This window comes from Anastrepha ludens, chromosome X, assembly GCF_028408465.1.
Source record: "Anastrepha ludens isolate Willacy chromosome X, idAnaLude1.1, whole genome shotgun sequence".
NCBI lineage: Eukaryota > Metazoa > Arthropoda > Insecta > Diptera > Tephritidae > Anastrepha > Anastrepha ludens.
Genome location: NC_071503.1, coordinates 82,386,278 through 82,406,300, shown reverse-complemented (window position 1 = coordinate 82,406,300; position 20,023 = coordinate 82,386,278). Strand labels below are relative to the sequence as shown.

General features: G+C 37.3%; 1 protein-coding gene across 1 annotated transcript in view; it reads right to left on the bottom strand.

Annotated features, from left to right (window-relative positions):
• Window positions 1-20,023, bottom strand: part of LOC128869190 (uncharacterized) — a 586,599-nt gene that overhangs the window by 270,501 nt on the left and 296,075 nt on the right. The window contains exon 7 of the mRNA XM_054111701.1: window positions 8,240-8,346. Within this exon, the coding sequence (XP_053967676.1) occupies window positions 8,240-8,346 (107 nt within the window). The remainder of the gene's footprint in view (window positions 1-8,239; window positions 8,347-20,023) is intronic.

The following is a 20,023-nucleotide window of genomic DNA, read 5'->3' as shown; positions in this document are numbered from 1 at the left end:
CTGGATTTTTGAAAATTCCTCTCAGGATTGCTCTCTCACTATACAGTGTTGCCAAACAGTACATTTTGAAATCATTTACAAAATAAACTTGGAAAAATTTTAATTTTTTTTAAAATAACTTAAAAACAATGTTGAATAATGTTAATTATAGATAAATGAACAATTTGAATTTGTTGGGTTTTGGCTTTGGTTTATTAAACAATGACAAATTGTAACTGATAACGCGGATGTGTGAAAAAGTGTGTAAGTAAAAATATCAATGGCAACATTGTGTACCTACAACCCAAGAATGATAGAAAGAAGATTGCGTCCATCAGAGCGTACGTGACGTCACGTTTGCTGAGTTGTGCAGTATTGCCAACCATTTGCTCTTCGCAATAAATTTAGTGCTTTTTTATACCCAAAATGCAAAAATTTTAAAGTTTCGTGTTCGTTTCTTTTTTTTAAGTTAAAGCTACCGAAACTTTAAGTTAAAAAACAAACTATATTATTCAACAAAAAAAAGGTTAAAAAAGGTCACTCTGAGAAGATTTTAGTGCTATTGAAAATTTTTTTACTCTTATAAAATTTGATAATTTGAAAGTGCAAATTTAATTTTTGGCTCCATTTGAGGTTATGAAAAAATATTAAATGCCACTCTCTCAACTCTTCTTAAAATTGAAAACCTTTTTACACATTTTAAAAAGCCTTTGAATTTATTGAATGCGAATTAAAACCATAGAGGTGTAATCGTTTCTTCCGGTCATCAATCCTTCGTGAGACATAGGACATTAAGAGTTATATTCATTGTAAAAATAAACAAGAAAATACTAAAGAAACCATACTGACATTTTTACAAAAAGAGTACCTTATCTAGTTACATAACTTCAAATATAGCAAAAAAGTCGTTCCCTTAACAAAAGAGTCTCGCTTAACAAAAAAACCTCATAAATTAAATTGTACATAAACATAACACATTTATTTAAAAAATCGCACATTTTTAAGACAATTTGTCACGCATACAAAGTTCTTTAAGTGATTCAATAAAAATTTGTTGGGTTATTTTCTTTGAATGGGCATTTTAGAGCGTTTTTATATCCAAAGCTAGGCAACACTGCAGTAGCGAAAGAGAGATTTGACTGCCGAAAGCAGAAGAACACCAACAACACCTGCAATCGCGGGCAATGTCAACAGATGTTAAAAAAAGTAAAGCTAAATAAAACTGAGTGAATTATTTAAACATTTATTAAAAAATGTATATTTTACAAAATTATAAACATGACATTTTAATTAGAACAGCTAGAAAAATGTCATGAAGAAAGAACTAGAACTCCGAGACTAAATAACAAAAAAAAAATGCTAAATCAAGTTACGAAAATGGTAATCTGGCCATACTGGAGCTAAAATCACGTAACTAGTTGTCAAATTCGCTGAGCGCAAAGTAACGGGCCCACGATAGGCGCCATCTCATTATTCTTTCCATCATGCCTACAACCAAACACATACGGACAGAAACCGATGTATTGTGTAAATATGTAACTAAAAGAACGCAGTGATGAGTTTTGTTTTTTTGTTTTGTACTCTCTAGGAGCTGCGGTAAGGGACTACGGCACGTCGGTGACTATTGACACGATGTCGCAGTGGGCATAGATGACTAGTTGCGAAACTCATTTTCTCGTGAAAGCTCTGAAAAATGTGTCATTTTTAATAACATTCGTTAGTAGTGCCACACCAGAAGAAACTTTGAATGGGTATTTTTTAAACAAAAACTGGGAATTTTTAGTTTCCACACCACCATTGAGGTTAGTATATAGTGCGCGATTAACCAGTAGCCTTATACAGAGAACGTTAATGTATAGAGAAGTCTCAATGACAGGAACGTGTGGAATTTCGAGGGGTACTCGTTTTGCGCACGGGATACACCACAGCCACATTTTTCACCAAAGTTAACAGTAAGGGGCTGAATTATGTAAATTTAGCAGCAGTCGATAAGGATTTGTTGGTGATTAGAAGCATAGAATGTTAGGTAGCTTTTTGATATGACCTATATATTTGAATTTTCCAAATCAACCAAAATTATATACATATGTTATGTCTGTCTGTCTGGTGTCTGCAAAACTTTGTTGAATTCCCTTCAACTGGATCAAAATCCTCTATAGAAAACGCTTCATTACCAGGCGCACAGGAAGATGGCATATGCAAATGTAAATTTGTGAATTTATATACATTTGCGCATATGTATATGCTGTGTGTATGTAGGCTCACTAGCGACAGCTCAAGATAAAACGGTAAAACTTCTCAAGAAATCCAGCTCGCATTTATAGACGCAGCGCTCATTCATTGGCACAGCATTGTACATATACACATATTTACGTACATATATTGATGCATACATATGTACGATGCCGCGGGCGCTCGGCTTGACAAAAATTCAAGATTTATCAAATATTGGCAAATAATTCTACGCGAAATATTCCAATATTGACTATTTTCGAATTGTCGAGAAAATTGGCATATGGGCGGCTCGTTTTATGAATGAAAGTACTTGCGTTTTTTTATGATGAGTTTTTGTTGAACAGTACAATAGTTGAAACTGTTCGGCGCCGCCGCGACTGTTCAGCGCTATGGCAACTAGAATGATGGCCGCTACGCCTGCGTCTATTGGCCTCTGGTCACGCTCCAGCATGCTTGTCCAGCAGGCTTATATGTGTGTGTGTCGGGTGCTTGACGCTAATATCTAAAATTTTTGATTTTCATCATTCAAAAGCCGACAACAAGTATGTGTGACACGAAGCAAGTACGAGTGTCACCCGACACGCACACATATAAGCCTGCTGGACAAGCATGCTGGAGCGTCACCAGAGGCCATATGACTGCATTTTGTTCTTGTAGTCGCTAGGCATAGAATTTTAGCTTTGAACGACATACGCATTTTGAGGAATAAAGTGAGTGCCCTGTGTGTGCGGTTGTATGCACATGCATATGTGTATATTAATAAGCAATGTTTTGCTTGAATTCAATTCGAATATTTATATTTGCATATGCCATCTTCCTGTGTGCCTGGTAATGAAGCGTTTTGTATGCAGAATTTTTTGATTTGTTTGAAGGATATGGGCACCAAGTGTACATACGCACATACAAATATGTACATGAATATTCAAAAGAAATTTGTTTTAGCATTTGTGAGGCAGGAATTTGATCATTAGGTTACTTACATGAAATATAGGCGATGCTCGTGAGGTAGGTCATGTTGCTTCAGTGCACACATATGCGTGCAACACTATATTTAATAAAGATGCAATTGAACTTAGTTGTCCCATATATGCAAATACGTTTCTTTGAAGTTTTCCTTTATTTATTTTAAAGTAAAAAAATTTGGTTTGCCAAAGGAACAAATAAATGCATATTCAAATGTAAATACATATGTCGATATACCAAAACTCTTGTATGCTATGAATTAATTTCGACTCAAAAAATTAGTAAAAATTTTCATCAAATTTACTAAAACGCACATACCAAGATGTGAGAGGTCGTTTTATAAAGTATTTTTTTAAATTAAATCAAAATATTCAAGTTACTTTGATTTGAAATGTTGGCGCGTATAATAAATATTCAATCATTTTTCTTCATCATCTTTGTTTGAAAATACAAATTGAATAAATTTTCGTTTATCAAGGGAACATAAAAATGCACAAGCAAATACTTTGCAAAATGCCGTCGGCTATTCGTCAATTTGATTTCCTACAGAAGCCAAAAACTGTGCAGGGCCAATATGCTAAAGGAGAAATCGCTGTTAAACATCTCTGTTAAAAGTTTCACCACACCCCGGCGGCGGTTAGACTTCATTTTTGACAATTCACACTATTCGTAGCTCCTGAGAATTCTCTATATTTAACGTTCTCTGCCTTATATCACCCGTATACTCCCACATATAATAATATACAAATAAGCACAATCAGCATGAAATACACAAATAAGTTAAAAAATCAAAAATTTTTAAATGGAATTATCTTAAATTGATATGCAATTGCTTTATAATAATAATAAAGTAATGATCTCGAAAATGTATAAATAAATACATGAAATATTGCAATTTTTTAATATAAGAATAAAGCTAAAACAGATAACCTGTTAGTTTTTACTACCAAAAAATAGTTAAATAATAATTAAGTATGTTCGCAAAATATTTCAAACTCTAATTTAATTCCCTTAATTACGCTTTTCAACCATAAAATATGTATTTACAGATTTACAGACATAAGCCAACACACAGTTTTCTATAAAATTACATGTATCTATGTAAAATGTATACATATAATATATGTACCCAAGAGGAATTCAAAGTAAAGGCCGAAAAGAATATAAAATGCTTTGGAAAATTCTACAGACTACCTTCAAATTAAATTATGTTTCAATTAAATTAATTTTAAGACAAATAATTATAAACATTTCCATCGCGTAATTTCTCCATTAAGCAAAAACGAACTGCTTTCGTTAGTTATTTTTGGCGCGTTTTCTCTGGCAGCCTGCCATTTCGCCTATCAGCTGTTCAAAATCCCATAATGTGTGAATGCTGCCAAGTTTTATAACGAGCTCATGGGCGCGGTCTCTCTCAAAATGAAAGAGTTTCGCATATTATTATCTATGGCACTGGATGGGTGCATAAGTAATAAAATGCGAATTTTTCATTTCGAGTGAGAGCGCGCCCAGGAGCTCGTTTCAAAACTTGGCAGCATTCACACTTCATGGGATGATCAACAGCTGATAGGTGAAACTAACGAAAACATAACGTTTTTGCTTGATGGAAAAATGCCGCGATTGAAATATTTATAATTATTTGTCTTAATATGAATTGAATTGAAACATAATAATTAAAATTAAAGTGAGTTTTTAGAATTTTCCTAAGACTATTAGATACATTTCGGCTTCTACTTTTAGTTCATCTTGTGTGCATATATGTATCTTTTACATATAATTAATTTTATTAAATGCAGAGTGTTGGTTTATGTCTGCTAATTTTTATATACGATTATGAGCGGCCGCCGTAGCCGAATGGGTTGGTGAGTGATTACCATTCGGAATTCACAGAGAGGTCGTTGGTTCGAATCTCGGTGAAAGCAAAATTAATAAAAAACTGTAGGTCCCTCCATTTGTGGAACAACATCAAGACGCACACCACAAATAGGAGGAGGAGCTCGGCCAATCACCTATAAGAAGTGTACGCGCCAATTATTTATTTATTTTTTTTTTTAATTTTTATATACGCAAATATTTCATGGTTGAAAAGCATAATTACGGGAATTGAATTTGAATTTGAGATATTTTACAAACATACTTTTGTTAACTATTTTTAAGTTATAAAAAATTAAAGGTTATCTGCCTCAACATATTCTGTTCATTGTTTCGGCATTTTATTTTTTGCTACCCACTTTCTTCTTTTTATTTATACTTATGTTTTTCGGGTTCATTACTTTATTATTATTATATTATATGTTTATTTCAATTTTGAATAATTTCATTTAAATATCAATTTTTGAATCTTTTGCTTATTTATACTGTTTCTGCTTATTTTTATTATATGTAATATAGATACCCTATGATCAAAAAGTACCGGGAATATTTAATTTAAACGAATCGCGCACCTGGGAACCGATCAATATTTTTGTCTTATGTTGGTAGGACTGTAAGACACTCATCTGGCATTTTTTAGCGCCATCGGATCATAAGTGTCTGCCTGGCCGGCCGGAAATGTGAGCAAACAATTCTTGAATTTTGCGTGATGATAACGTGCCATCGCACCGAACCCAAATTGTGCTGGGTTGTTTGACCAAACATCAAGTAAATACCATCGTGCAAGCACCGTATTCACCTAATATGGCCCCGTGCGACTTCTTTTCGTTTCCCAAGTTGAAGTTACCACTTCGTGAAAGGAGATTTAAGTCGATAGAGGAGATCAAAGAGAATGCGATGAAGGAGCTTAAGGAGGACTGGCACATGTGTGTTGCTTCAGACGGGTCATATTTTGAAAGAAATAAAATAAATTTGCCTGAAATTTAACTCTGTTTTGTTTTACTTAAGCATTCCAGGTACTTTCTGCTCATAGGTTATATACGGGTGCACTAAATACTAACCTCAATGGTGGCGTGGAAACTAAAAATTTTGTTTAAAAACTACCTGTTAAATATTTCTTCCGATGTGGCATTACTGACGAATGTTATAAATAATGTACATTTTTCAGCGCTCTCACGAGAAAACGAGTTTCGAATCTAGTCATTTATGGATGGATGAATAACGTGCGTTCGTAATCGAACGGCAAAAATACGTGTGGAACTACTTTAAATGAAGATTTGATTCATTCATAGGTGCTCCGGACAACAAGTTCGTTGGCAAACAACCTACGGCCGGAGCCCAGACGAACATCGAGAGCTTTGAATTTGCTTAAAAACTTCTGCCGGACAATGTTGAAGCGATTTCGTACGGTAAACACAATATTTTAGAGTGAGGAATCTTATTTTCATTTAAATGGAAGTGTATGTAAGCAAAATTGGCGGTATGGGTCACCTAAAGGAAATAACTCTAATAACTAATAAGCCGTTTCGGTAACACATCCTGACCACCAGGTCGTCCGATCGCACCTCTATGGACTTTTTTCTCTGAGAGTATAAAAATTAAAATATGTGAAACAAACCTAGCGCACTAAAAGAAAATATCGTTCGCGAGGTTAATAGAATCCATACATCACTTCTCCAGCGAGTGGCACGAAGTACGGAGGCCAGATTCCTAAAGTGTAGCCGACGTAGCTGAAATAATTTAAAAGAAATAAAATCTGCACTTGCCTTCTTGGTAAACGTTATTTTATAATTAAGCTTTTAGTTCCAAATTCTGCCACCCTGTACTAAGTGATGGGCATGTATGTACATACATATATACGCACGTAATGTGGGCCTCTTCCTTTCGCGAAGCGTTAGCGAGTAGCGAATAGATGAAGCAACTGGTAGAAATAAACAAATCTTGGCAGCACTAGAATAAAGCTGCCTAAAATGACATTTGTTTCTAAAATAGTGAATTATACCAGTTTTATAAGGTATAACCATACTCGCTAGCTGCGGCTCCTGCTCGGTAACTTTGTTTCTGCTTTCACGTGTAAATTTTTCGTCAAGTAAACCGAGCAGAAAGATAACGAGCAGAGAAGTGGCGAATAGAAGAGGCCTTATGATTCAATCACTCATATCGCAAGGTGCTTATAGTAAACGGTTTTTCAATTGGCGCGGGTCGATTTTGGCGCCATGTGGCAGCCATTTTGTTTTGGTGACTTCTGTCAAATCTTTTGTTTATGCCAAATCATCATGGCAAGTTACACGATTGAACAGCACGTTCAAATGATAAGACTTTATTATCAAAATGAGTGTTCATTAACGCAAACGTTGCGCGCATTGCGCCCATTTTCCGGTAGACGTGGTGGCCCTTCCAATTTCTTATGGCCCATATTGAACCATATGGACTTAGACGACATGTGGTTCCAGCAGGACGGCGCTACGTGCCACACAGAAAAAGCCATTTTATTCAATTTCAACATCTACCCGCCCTTATTGAAAAACCCTTTATATTGTGCGAAGTAGCGATCCTCTTCGGTATGTACGACTTGAAAGCATGATACGTTTACAAATATATCTAGATATGTATGAACGCTGCTTATGCTTTTTATTGTTTAAGGATTTGTCTTCGCAAAAACTCTGCATGGGACAGATAAATAAAGAGATAGAGAAAGATAGATAGTGAGTGCGAGAGAAAGGCTGATATCACAAACGGGGCAAGATAGTTGTGTGGTGAGAAATATCGATAATAAGCTTTGGTGGCTAATATGTGATTAAAGAAAAGTTTCGGACACAATTATTAATCAATACATTAAAAAGCGTATGTGAAAATTACTTTAATGAATAGTTTAAGAATAACACCTGGAAAATGTATGGTAAAGAATGTATATTTGGATTCGTACCTAATATGTTAAATGGAAATCTGTTGGATATTTTTTAAGGAAACTGACTTGATGATTTTAAAGTGGTCTTCGAGTGATTGGTAAAAATGTGGTTTATAGGTTAGGTTAGTGGGTAGTTTAGTTGCAATGATACCACAGAAACTCGATTTTTGGGTTCAACTAAGTGCTTCAAATTTCAGATTAAGTTGGATATTTTCCTTTTTATAACCAGTTTTTGATACTTTTAAATAAATACAATATGTCTATATTTGGATTTATGTGTACCTGTAATTGTCAACTTGCATGACCATTTTGATGTTCCCTCAACAGTTGCACCCTCGGCTTGTTCTAATGAATCTATGTGTGTATCTGGATCCACACCAAATGTCATCCTTTAAAAATCATAAGTATTTAAAAAAAGAATTGGAATTTTTTAAATAACTAGTATAAAAAAATTAAATATTTGTTGACATCCTCCATTGTTGATATTTAACTAAAATGTAAAGCACTTTTTAATTGATTTAAACCTTAATTGATATAAACCCAAGAATATGTTGAAAAACTCATGTAAAACAAATATCAAGAGCACGCAAAAATAGTTATGTAGAAAATATATTTATTTTACTTTATTATCTCGTTTCATTATTTAGCTATTCAAGCAGCTGATGCATAATAAATTTTATCTAACGTATAAAATCATTTATGCGGCTTAGATCTTAATATAGATATTTGAGGGTGGTTCAAATTCCTTTATGTAGCTTTCGAATAAGAATTAAGACATATAAAAAGTTTGAAAATAAAAAAATGTGAAAAGTTTGGCTTTAACAAAAAAGAATGTAGTTACATGGTTTTAATTTACTTGACTGAGCTGAAAGATAAAGTTAAATTTATTATTGCGCCAACAGCTCGTGGGTTGGACTTTTTTCGCGAATGAAGAAGGAAAGTTACGGTTTTCAGCTCTTATGAACTTTTTTTTGTGGAAAATTATTAAAAACCTGAACTATGGAGATACACAATGCAACCGAAGGTGAAAGAAGATTTATCTTAATTAGAAATGAGAAATACCCATAATTTATGAGATTATTTTAATACAAACGAATCTATCATTGCGTTTGGTATACTAACATAAATAATAGAAAGAATCATTGGTTTATTTATTTATTTAAAACAGAACCTGAATAAAGTTGCTCTCAAACAGGTGCGGCACCACCGGCGCGGTGTAAGGTCGTATTTGATGCGGTCACGATAAAAAGCAGCTGGTATGACACGGTACACTACGCCATAAGCCAACGAATACTGCATATATACCTACGCAAATCGTAAATTTTTCTACGCACCTTTAGTAATGCATCTATTTGAGACCACCTTAAATTTACTAAATCAGCTTATAAATATTATATAAATATTATATATAGAATAGGCGCTTCAACCCTTTGCGGGTGTTTGGCTGTACTCCTTTTCCAATTTGTGGTGTGCGTCTTGATGTTGTTCCACACATGAAGGGACCAACAGTTTTAAATCGACTCCGAACGGTATATATTTTTTATCTTGTTTCATGGCAGATTATCAGCTTATATACATTCGTAAAACACAGCTGTTTGTTAGCGGCAAAAGCTCAGTTTTTAAAATTCTTGATAATGCGCTTCATTTTTTCTCTCTATTTCATTTTCAAACTGTACATATGTATTCAAATAACTCGTGAGCTAACGCTTTGAAAGCCAATAACACGTTTCCACCAAAGACAAACCTTGGGCTTGCAAATGCAATTTTGTATTTGATGGAAGTCGTGTTTATAGTGTAATATGTTTGTTTAATTCTTGTGTATATTGTGTATATATACGTATAGTTTTTAGACGTCCTTTAGTGGGAAGGGTGCCTGTGCCAACGAAACATCTGGTAACGGACAGAGGTTGATTGACTTCGCCGGGGCCCCAAGCTACCTGGCTGACTCCTGATCGAAAAACACGAGACCAGATCGATCCTGTTGTGATAGATGGAGTACACGCTTCTAGTGTATTAGATGTACGTATGTCCCGAGGACCCAACATCGACTCGGTTCACTACCTTATTGCAGCGAAACTGTGCACACGCTCCTGTGCAGCAAAAAACGTGCATCTACCTACGCAAAGAATGTTCACAAGCGAAAAGCTGCAATCACAACATACAGCCAGAAGATTCGCCACTCGACTCTCACTCCTGTTCTCAGAGAGTAGTGCCCAACAAACCGGCATGCACGAACAATGGAGCAACATTTCTCGTTCTCTATGTACCGCCGCCGAAGAAGTAATCGAATCCCGGCGAGCCCGAAAAAACAGTTGGTACGACGAAGAATGTCACGCTGCCGCAGAAAGAAAGAAAAATAAAGAAAATAAGCGTGGAAGCGAGACGTAATATAAGAATGAAGCGAAAAAGGGCCGAAATACGTGAGTATTAGAAGCTTGAGATGCTGCCCAATAGGAGCAACGCCCGAAAATTCTGCTAGAAAGTTCGGCGGTTTAGAGAACGTTTGAAGACCGGGGCGTTTTCTTGTAAGAACAAAGACGGTGATCTGGTGACTGACATCCACAGGGTACTTAAATTATGGAATGAACATTCGAACTCTCGATCTTGTTAAATAGTGACAGCTGCGTATGTTACAGAGAATGCGAAGATCCCGATACCCCAATCGTTGAAGACGGAACTGTCGATCCGCTACCCGACCATGACGAGGTGAGAATAGCGATAACGCGGCTAAAGAACAACAAAGCCGCGGGAACTGGCGGACTGCTGGCTGAGCCATTGAAACATGGCAGCGAGGAGCTGCTAAGATGCATGCATCAGCTTCTATACAAAATATGGTCGGATGAAAGCATACCAGACGATTGGAATTTAAGTGTGCTCTGCCCAATCCATAGGAAGGGTGATCTTGCAATCTGTGCCAATCAACGCGGGATTAGTATAATAAATATCGCCTAGAACCGCTAGCGAGCGTATTGTGTGAAAGGTTCAAGCCCACCGTCAACCAACTGATTGGAGCTTATCAGTCTGGTTTTAGACCTGGAAAGTCTAACATCGACCAAATATTTACAATACGCCAAATCTTTGAAATAACACATGAAAAGAGAATCGAAACACAACACCTTTTCGTCGATTTCAAAGCTGCATTCGACAGTACGAAAAGGAGGCTCTTGTATGCCGCGATGTCTGAATTTGGTATCCCCAGCAAACTAATAAAGCTATGCAAGATGCCGTTGCTCAATACGAGCAGCGCCGTCAGAATTGAGAAGAACCTCTCCGAGCCGTTTGATATCAATCGCGGTTTCAGACAGGGTGACTCGCTGTCGTGTGACTTCTAAAACCTGATGTTGGAGAGAATCGTACCAGCCGCGGAATCTAACCGCCCAGCCACAATTTTTTATAAAATCATACAATTGTTGGCGTATGCCGACGATATTGACATCATCGGTCTTAACAACCGCGCTGTTAGTTCTGCCTTCTCCAAACTGGATAAAGAGGCAAAACGAATGGGTCTGGTGGTGTACGGGGACAAAACGAAGTACCTCTTGTCATCGAACAAACAGTCGACACACTCACGTATCGGCACCCACGCCACTGTTGACAGTTATTATTTCGGGGTTGTAAAATACTTCGTATATTTAGGAACCAGCATTAACACAGAAAACAACTTCTCTTGCCAACGAGTGCTACTTTGGACTAAGTAGACAATTGAGTAGTAAAGTCCTCTCTCGACGAACAAAACTAACTTTCTAAAAAGCTCTCATCATGCCCGTTCTAGCGTATGGCGCAGAACCAGTGACGATGACAACATCCGATAAAGCGACGCTTGGAGTGTTTGAGAGAAAGATTCTGCGTAAGATTTTTGGACCTTTGCACGCTGGTAACGGCGAATATAGATGGAACGATGAGCTGTATGAGCTTTACGACGACATAGACGTAGCGCAGCGAATAAAGATCCAGCGGCTATGTTGGCCGGGTCATGTCGTCCGAATGGATACAAACGCTCTGGCTCTGAAAGTACTCCATGCGGTACCGGCTGGTGAGAGGAAGAACAGGGCCTCCTTTACGTTCCAAAGATCAGGTGGAGAAGGACTTGGATTCAATTGGTGTGTTCAACTGGCGCCGGTTAGCACGCGAAAGAAACGACTGGCACACTTTGCTAAACTCGGCTAAGATCGCCTAAGCGGTTATCGCACCAATTAAGAAGAAAAAGAGTTTTTAGACGTCGGTAGCTAACCAAATAGTCTCAATATTGATAAGCTGGAAACATTGTTGCCATGCTTCGATAGGAATGCAATAACAAAAGGGTAAAAATCGCGTTAATGAACTCTATTAATATTAAAATACATGCAAACCGAAGACAAACACAATGCGAAAAATGAGTTTGGATTATGATACTTGCATTGCGTTTAAATACGCTAACGGTAGCAAACACAACAGTAAGTTTCGGTGGAAACTTACGACGCACACCTCAAGTATGAGTAGGAGCTCGGGCAAACACACAATAAAGGGTAGCACCAATTATACATATATAATAAAGTATGTAATATATAATATACAATAATATATATATATAATATACAATATGTAATATAAATATAATATATTGTATAATATATAATATATTATATTATATATTATATATAATACATATATAATATATTATATATAATATATAATATATTTAATATATAATACAATATATATGTATATATCCAAAGAATTTTCTAATTTATTCGTCACTTAAAACTGCCGTGTGCACAAACAGTTAATTGATTTTAGTTATTGTACGCAATAGGTTCTTGCTTTTTTGGAAAGCAGGTGTATTTTTGGGAAATTTCTTTCAAATTTAGCATGAAAACAAAAGTAATTATTAATTGTGGCTACATTTTGCTGTTAAACAAATAAAGTTAATGCGGAACTGTTAAATAATATTGGTTTTAGAGAAGGTCGCACGAGATTGATTATTAAGAGTAATTTAATGTTAAGATAATTGAAACAATAAAATATATTGAAAAAAAACTGCAAGAGGGATCCTTATGTGTTAAAGGAAATTCATTTAAATTAACTTTTTGACATCTGCAACTTGCATCTCCCACGGAATGATATTAAAACTTTTGTGCTTATTTATTTGCTTACTGTGTTTTAAAACTTAAAAAAAAAAATTATTTAAGCTTTAAAATACAAATTTCCCCCCCATTCTTGTTGGACAGATTATAACGTAAGTCCGATGAAACAAGCTCGTTCCATACTTTACTCAATTGCAAGTATTACAGTTAAGTTTGCAGTTTTCAGAACTTTAAAGTATTGTGTGGAATACTCGAGAAATGACGATTCCATGGCTAGAGATATTTTTCAAAAAAAGTCTTATGCTAGGGCATATTCCAATAAGTTGGAGAAAGGTTAAGGTGATTTTTATTCCCAAAATTGTAGACGTAGTCATGACACAGCGAAAGACTTAGTCTATAGTCTTTTATCTTCAAAACTCTTGAACGAAGGCTTCATGCATATCTTAGAGAGAAGATCACAAACACTAGAATTTAAAAATCCCAACATACAGGTACCTATCTCCAAGGAATATCTACAGATACAGCTCTTCATGAAGTTATAAGTACGATAGAGAGAAGCATAGAATACAAACAATACTCACTTTTCGCCTTTATCGACAGGGTGTCTTCAACAACGTTAATACAAGCTCCTTTACTGAGCCTCTAACACGTTAGGGACGGGCATAGGTCTCAAGGATTGGATAAACAACATGCTTAAAACTCGAATAATCACGGGAGAGATTAGAGCCGTAGCACAGCCAAACGCTCTGTCAACAGGGGAATTCTACGGAGGTAATTTTATCCCATCTGTTGTGCTTATAAGATGTGAACAATATAGATACTTTCCAAGTTCGACCGGATGACATAGTAATTATGGTTTCCGGAATGTTTCTCATAATAATCAGCCAGATTATGGAAGGAGCTTTGAGGTAACTCAGCAATTGGGCCACAGACTGCGGTTTAGGGGTAAGTTCGAGCAAAACAGAACTGATGCTATTCACTAAGAAAACCAAGATACCAAAATTAACGGAAGTTAGTCTAACGCTAACCCAACAAGCAAAATGCTTAGAAATCATCCTTGACGCCAAACTCAGCTGGAGACCCAATGTAGAATACAGGGCGAAGAAAGGTAATATAGCACTTTACGTGTGTAAGAGAATCCTGGGAAGAAAATGGGGTCTTCAATCGAAATTATCTAATTCGTCCTACACAGCCATTGTAACACCGATAGTAACATATGCGGCACTAGTCTGGTGGCCCGCTATGGAAAAGAAGTACAACCAAACCAAGTTAAACAAGATACAAAGATCTTAACCATAGGAGCGCTTAGCACCAGTCCTACTGAAGCGCTTAACATGCTAACACATCTGTTACCACTCGACTTATGCCATACATAAAAACAATCGCCGCTTGGAGCGCGGTAAGACTCAGAGATATAGGAAGCTGTATAACAAGATTGTACGGTTACAGCAAGATTTTTCTAGAGTGACTTTCACTGCTCAAAAACAAATCAGACTTCACAATCCTTGACCTCAACTTCAAGAAAGACTTTACGGTTCGCTTTCCAGCGAGAGGCGAATGGAAGAAAGCGAAAGTGATTGGTACATTTGATGTCGAAATCTACACTGATGTTTCTATGATGAACTGTGGTGTCGAAGCTAGCCTCTATTCGGAACCGCTCAACCGACTGACTACGCCATCGTGTTCCATGCAGAACTATTAACAATCAGGGAAGCTTGCAAATCACTGAAACACTACAAAGAAATTGGTGCAAGAGTAACTATGTATTCAGACCGTCAAGCAGCTATCAAGGAATTAGAGTCCCATTCCATTTCATCCAAACTAGTTTCACAATGCCGAGAGGCACTAAAAGTGCTTGGTCATTGGCTTCAAATTACTCTGATATGGGTTCCCGGACAAAAGAATATAGAGGGTAATGAGAAAGTAGGCGAGCTAGCAAGAAAAGGTTCGACATTAGACATAACAGAGGCGGTTGCAGTCACTACTCCATTTAATACAATAAAGACATCCATTGCGTCACGCAACTATGCTTTAGCCAAAATAAGGTTGAAGCAATTAACTACATGTACTACATCAAGAAAAACATGGCCGTCGTACAACATCCAGAGAACGAATTACCTGTTAGGATGCTCTCGCTCAAGCACTTCACGTATTACTGCTACCCTTACAGATCACAAGAAGGCAGGGGATCGTGCAGCCAGACCCAACCTTCCCTTCAATGCCACTTGCAGAAGCTGTTAGGCGGAGGGGGTGAAAGAAAGTCTTTTCCACTATTTATGCGAATCTCCAGCTTTAGCCAGAACAAGACTTCGCTCATTCGGTAAACCTTTCCTACAGCAAATTAATGAAATTGCAGACATAGAGATAAGAGTTTTGCTGTTATATCTGGATCTCACGAAATGGGCCTGACTTAAAAAAAAATATTTAGTACATATACTATACTATATATGAAAATAATTTTTTTATTCATCTAAGGATCAAATCTCGGTGAAACACCAAATTAAGAAAAACATTTTTCTAAAAAGCGGTCGCCCCTTGGCAGGCACTTATTTGTCGTACGACCGCTATGTACAATATTAGATAAAAAACACAGGATGGGCCAAAAGCAGCATCTGTTTAATATATATATTATATTGTTGACACTGGCAGCTACTTCCAAAAATATTGCAAATTTATTTTTAAATTAGTGAGGGTCAAACTGTGTGATTATAAAAGTAACTTTTGGATGAGGCTCCATTTCATCCAGAACAAGTTAATATAATACTGTTTTTCGGTTTTTTTTTTTCAAAATGTTACTGGAAACAATAATTCAGTTACATAGCCACTTTTTATGATGTAAAATTGAATTGACGTGAATGAAATCGCGTTCCGTAGATAATGGGAAATCCAATAACGTTATTATATACCGCAACATAATGAGTTTTGTTCACTCGTTTATAAAAACACATTTCTATTTGAACCAACCTATTTATACGGACGCCACCATAGCTGAGTGCACCAATACATCAAGCACAATATTACACCAATGCATCAAGCACAATATTATAACCGCGGAAGCTTTACTGCTGCAAAATACCGTTAGAATAATATGTTGGTGCATGTTTATTTTCGAGCAAAGTACAGTTTTCACTTGAATTATCAAAAAACCTTGGACTACTTTATCAAATACGGTTGCTTTAATCCATAAAAATTATTGCTAATCAAGTGAACGGGACTGTACATATAGAACCTTAGCTAAAAGTATCAGCAACCCCATTAGTTGTTGAGCTTTTCGTTTTAAGAAGTGAAGCAATAATATTTTGTTACTAAACCCGTTAAAATTCAAATAAATCTCCTAATAAAACTCCTCTAAGTTTGATCACTAGATTGTCAAATAAAAGTGACAAACTAATGGCAACACACTTAATCTCACACTTGGCGGGTTCTCCTGCTGTTGGCGAAGAGGCTAGCCAAACCCCGTCTCTAAGTCTTCGTCTCACTCATCTAACGGTAGACCCAGAAAGCGCTATCTTATATGGCCAATACGGTTAATTCTGGTTTTTGTTTTGGCATCTCGTTCACTATTGTTGCCAGTCGGTTCGCGAAACTTCACCGTTCCGCTTAAGTCTGATCGTCCCAATTAGACACCAAATCCTTTCATTCATACTTTGACTTTTCATTGCCCAGTTTGGCATTGCTGTATACAATACGCCACATCATTCAATCTCTGGACTTTCGCAAGGCCCTTGCAGTGTTGGAGAAATCCTTTGATGTCGTCCTGCAGTGCTTTCCCATGACTACCTTCGTCCATTGCACGAGCGGCACCTCTTCGGAACGATAAATCACTCGGAAGCCTTAAATCGCTTCCAAGTATTGTCTTAGCAGACGTTTCATATACAGCCGAGCGATACGCCAACAGGACCACTTGGATGTGTTTGCCCAAATTTCGTTGGAGCTTTCCAACTACTTTTCGTAAGAGCTCCTCCAGAGTGCGGTTCAATCTTTCCCACATTCCAACTGATTTGGAGTGCAAAGCTGTTGTATGTGTTTTCTTAATCCTCCCCAACTAAAACAACACATTTCTTTGAATCCTGCAAATTCGAAGATCCTTCCTTGATCTGAATGCAACTTAATAGGTACTCCACGCCGAATCACCCAATTCTTAGCAATGGCTTTGACCTCTTGGTTTGGCAGAGCGTACACTTTTGGCCACTTACTGAAGTAGTCCATAACAACGCGCACATATTTTGTTTCCGGAATCATTTATTAGAAATGGGCCAGCAACATCCATGGCCGTTCCCCCAATGGTGAACCATTGCTGTAGTCTTCCATGATTCTCTCCTTTAGACCTTTCCTGCCAAACGCTCCGTGCAATTTCGAATCCATTGGTATACTGCTTCTCTACAATTTACCCAGTAAAACAGCTACTTAATTTTCTCCCAGATGACGGGAATGATTTTCATCTTCACTTTCCCATACGCGATATGGAACTCCATCAATTATTTTAAAACTATTCTACTGTACCCAACACTCCTCAGCCACAGAACTTACTTTCGCTATTTCCCTTTTAGATGGTCTCTCTCCAGCGATCTCTCCCAGGTCAGTATCAATCAATTGACTTCTTCTTATTGCACTTGGTTCGCACTCATCATCGCGTTGAAACTGAATTAGTCTGACATTCACGATCTATCCCATAAGATCTCTCAATTTTGAATCATGGCTTACACTCTATAGCACAAGATCGCCGAGATAGTGCACCAGTATTTCCATGTTGTTCCTCCTTTCGAAGCTCCATATCGTCGTAATTTTGCAGCCTTATGATGCACCGTTCAATTTGTCCTTCCGGATACTTGAACTATAATAACGATGTCAAGGCTACATGGTATGTTTTTAACTGGAATCGTTGATCGTACAAGTATTTGACGAAATGTTTTACATACATACAGCTAACAGTTCTCGTCTGCTATATTATGCTACAGTATGCTTAAAAACATATGTGCGGTACAAAGAAGCTCTTTCAATTGCTGGAACGCTTCCTCCTATTGTTTGTGCCACACCTGTTTCTTAGTGAGATTAAGGAGACTCCGGACAACATTTGCAAGTCCTGAAACAAAACGACGGTAATTATGCACAGTCTTAGGAAACTTCGCACCTCGTGAACATTTCTTGGTCGTGGCCAATCTTTACTACTTCTATTTTCTCCACATTCGTCTTGATACCCTCGGTTGTCACATTTCTTCGGACTCAATCGTAATCCCGCGGATTCGATGCGCTGAAGGACTTGATTATGTCGTCATCCAGATAGACCATACACGTTTTCCTGTAGTCCCCTTAGCACATCCTGTATCAGGCACTCAAAGGTTTTTGGTGCGTTACATAATCCGAGCCACATCAAGCGCAGCAAAATAGCGTCTTGGAGAGACTTCTGTTAAAAGAGAGAAAGTGTTTCGGAGACCAGTAGACTCCGGAAAGCAAAGAACCCCTGCAACCTTAGCTACATCAGAAAAGAGAATGACAATTGAACAACTAGCAGCGAAAAAACAATAGAAGCTTTAATGCAGACACACTTTCCAGGTTGTCTCTGCAACGAAGACAGCAGAACTCAACCTATAGTTCACAACGGGAATGCCCCGGAGGATAACATAAAAGTTTCCATTGGCAGGTTCAAACCGTTCAGGTTCAATCGCCGTGGCCAGATGGAATCATTCCCGCTAATCTCCAACATATAAGAGATATGATCGCATCTATAGTCGCTTTATTTTTCGAGGCGGCGATACGACTTAATTATATCTCCAGGTAATGGACAGAAATAAAAGTGGTATTCATTCCTAAAGGACGGAAAACAACACATACGAAACAGAAGGACTTCAGACCGATAAGCCTATCATCCTTTCTGTTAAAAGTCTTAGTCAACGCACTACGCGCTAGTTGGCATAGTTGAGAAATCACTTCACTATAAGGAATACACCCTCGCTGCCTTTCCATATATCGAGGGTACCTTCAATAATAATAATATATAATATATTATATATAATAATATATCCGGAAGCAACTACAACTTCTCTAACGGAAGTGGGAGTAAAAAGTGCGCTAATCTCGTTTATAGAACGAATGCTAACTAGGGGAGAGCGCGCATTTGAATGACACATCCGCTAAGAAATTTCCGATCAGGGTACATCCCAAGGTGGGGAAATCTCTCCACTTCTGTGGAACTTAACTGTCAATAGTCTTCTTCAAGAACTTGAAAAAATGGGAGGGAAAGTAATCTCATATACCGATGATATTGCAATAGCAATCCTGCGCGAACACCTTTCAACAGTATGTGATCTTCAACACAGATCTCTCAAAAGACTATCACTTTGGTGTAAAAGTCGAGCACTTGAAATAAATCCGGAAAAATGGATCCGATACTGTTTAGCAGGAAACATAAAATATCTGCTCTTAAACAAATATTCCTAGGAGGGAAACCATTCAGAGTAACAGAAAAGGCAAAATATCTAGGAATTCTATTGACTAGGAAGCAAAATTGGGGGCTCACAGTCGCAGATATAGTAGCAAATTTATTATGGTGTTGTACTCTTGCGGAAGGCTAATTTGAAAGAAATGAGGATTGGAACCCAGAATGATACACTGGCTGTACACAGCAGTGGTTAGGTCTATTCTCTACTATGGTATTGTAATATGGTAGAATGCCCTCGAAAAGGATGTGAACATCAAAAGAATTGTCAAGGTTCAGGGACAAGCATCTCTTCTTAGTCGTATTAGTGGCGTGATGGCAGTCGTATTAGTGGCAGAGGCAATAATGAAAGCCGAGACTCTGGTACAGTGTGATGCGATATTTGGAATGAACATCTACATTTTCACTGACAGCCAGGCGGCGATAAAATCCCTCACAAAACAGTCGACAACCTCCAAGTTAGCCATGAAATGCCGCACGTCTCTTAATGAGATGGCTAAGTCATTTCGCTTAAGAGTAATATGGGTGCGTTCCTGGTCATTACGACATTGAGGGTAACTGCAGAGT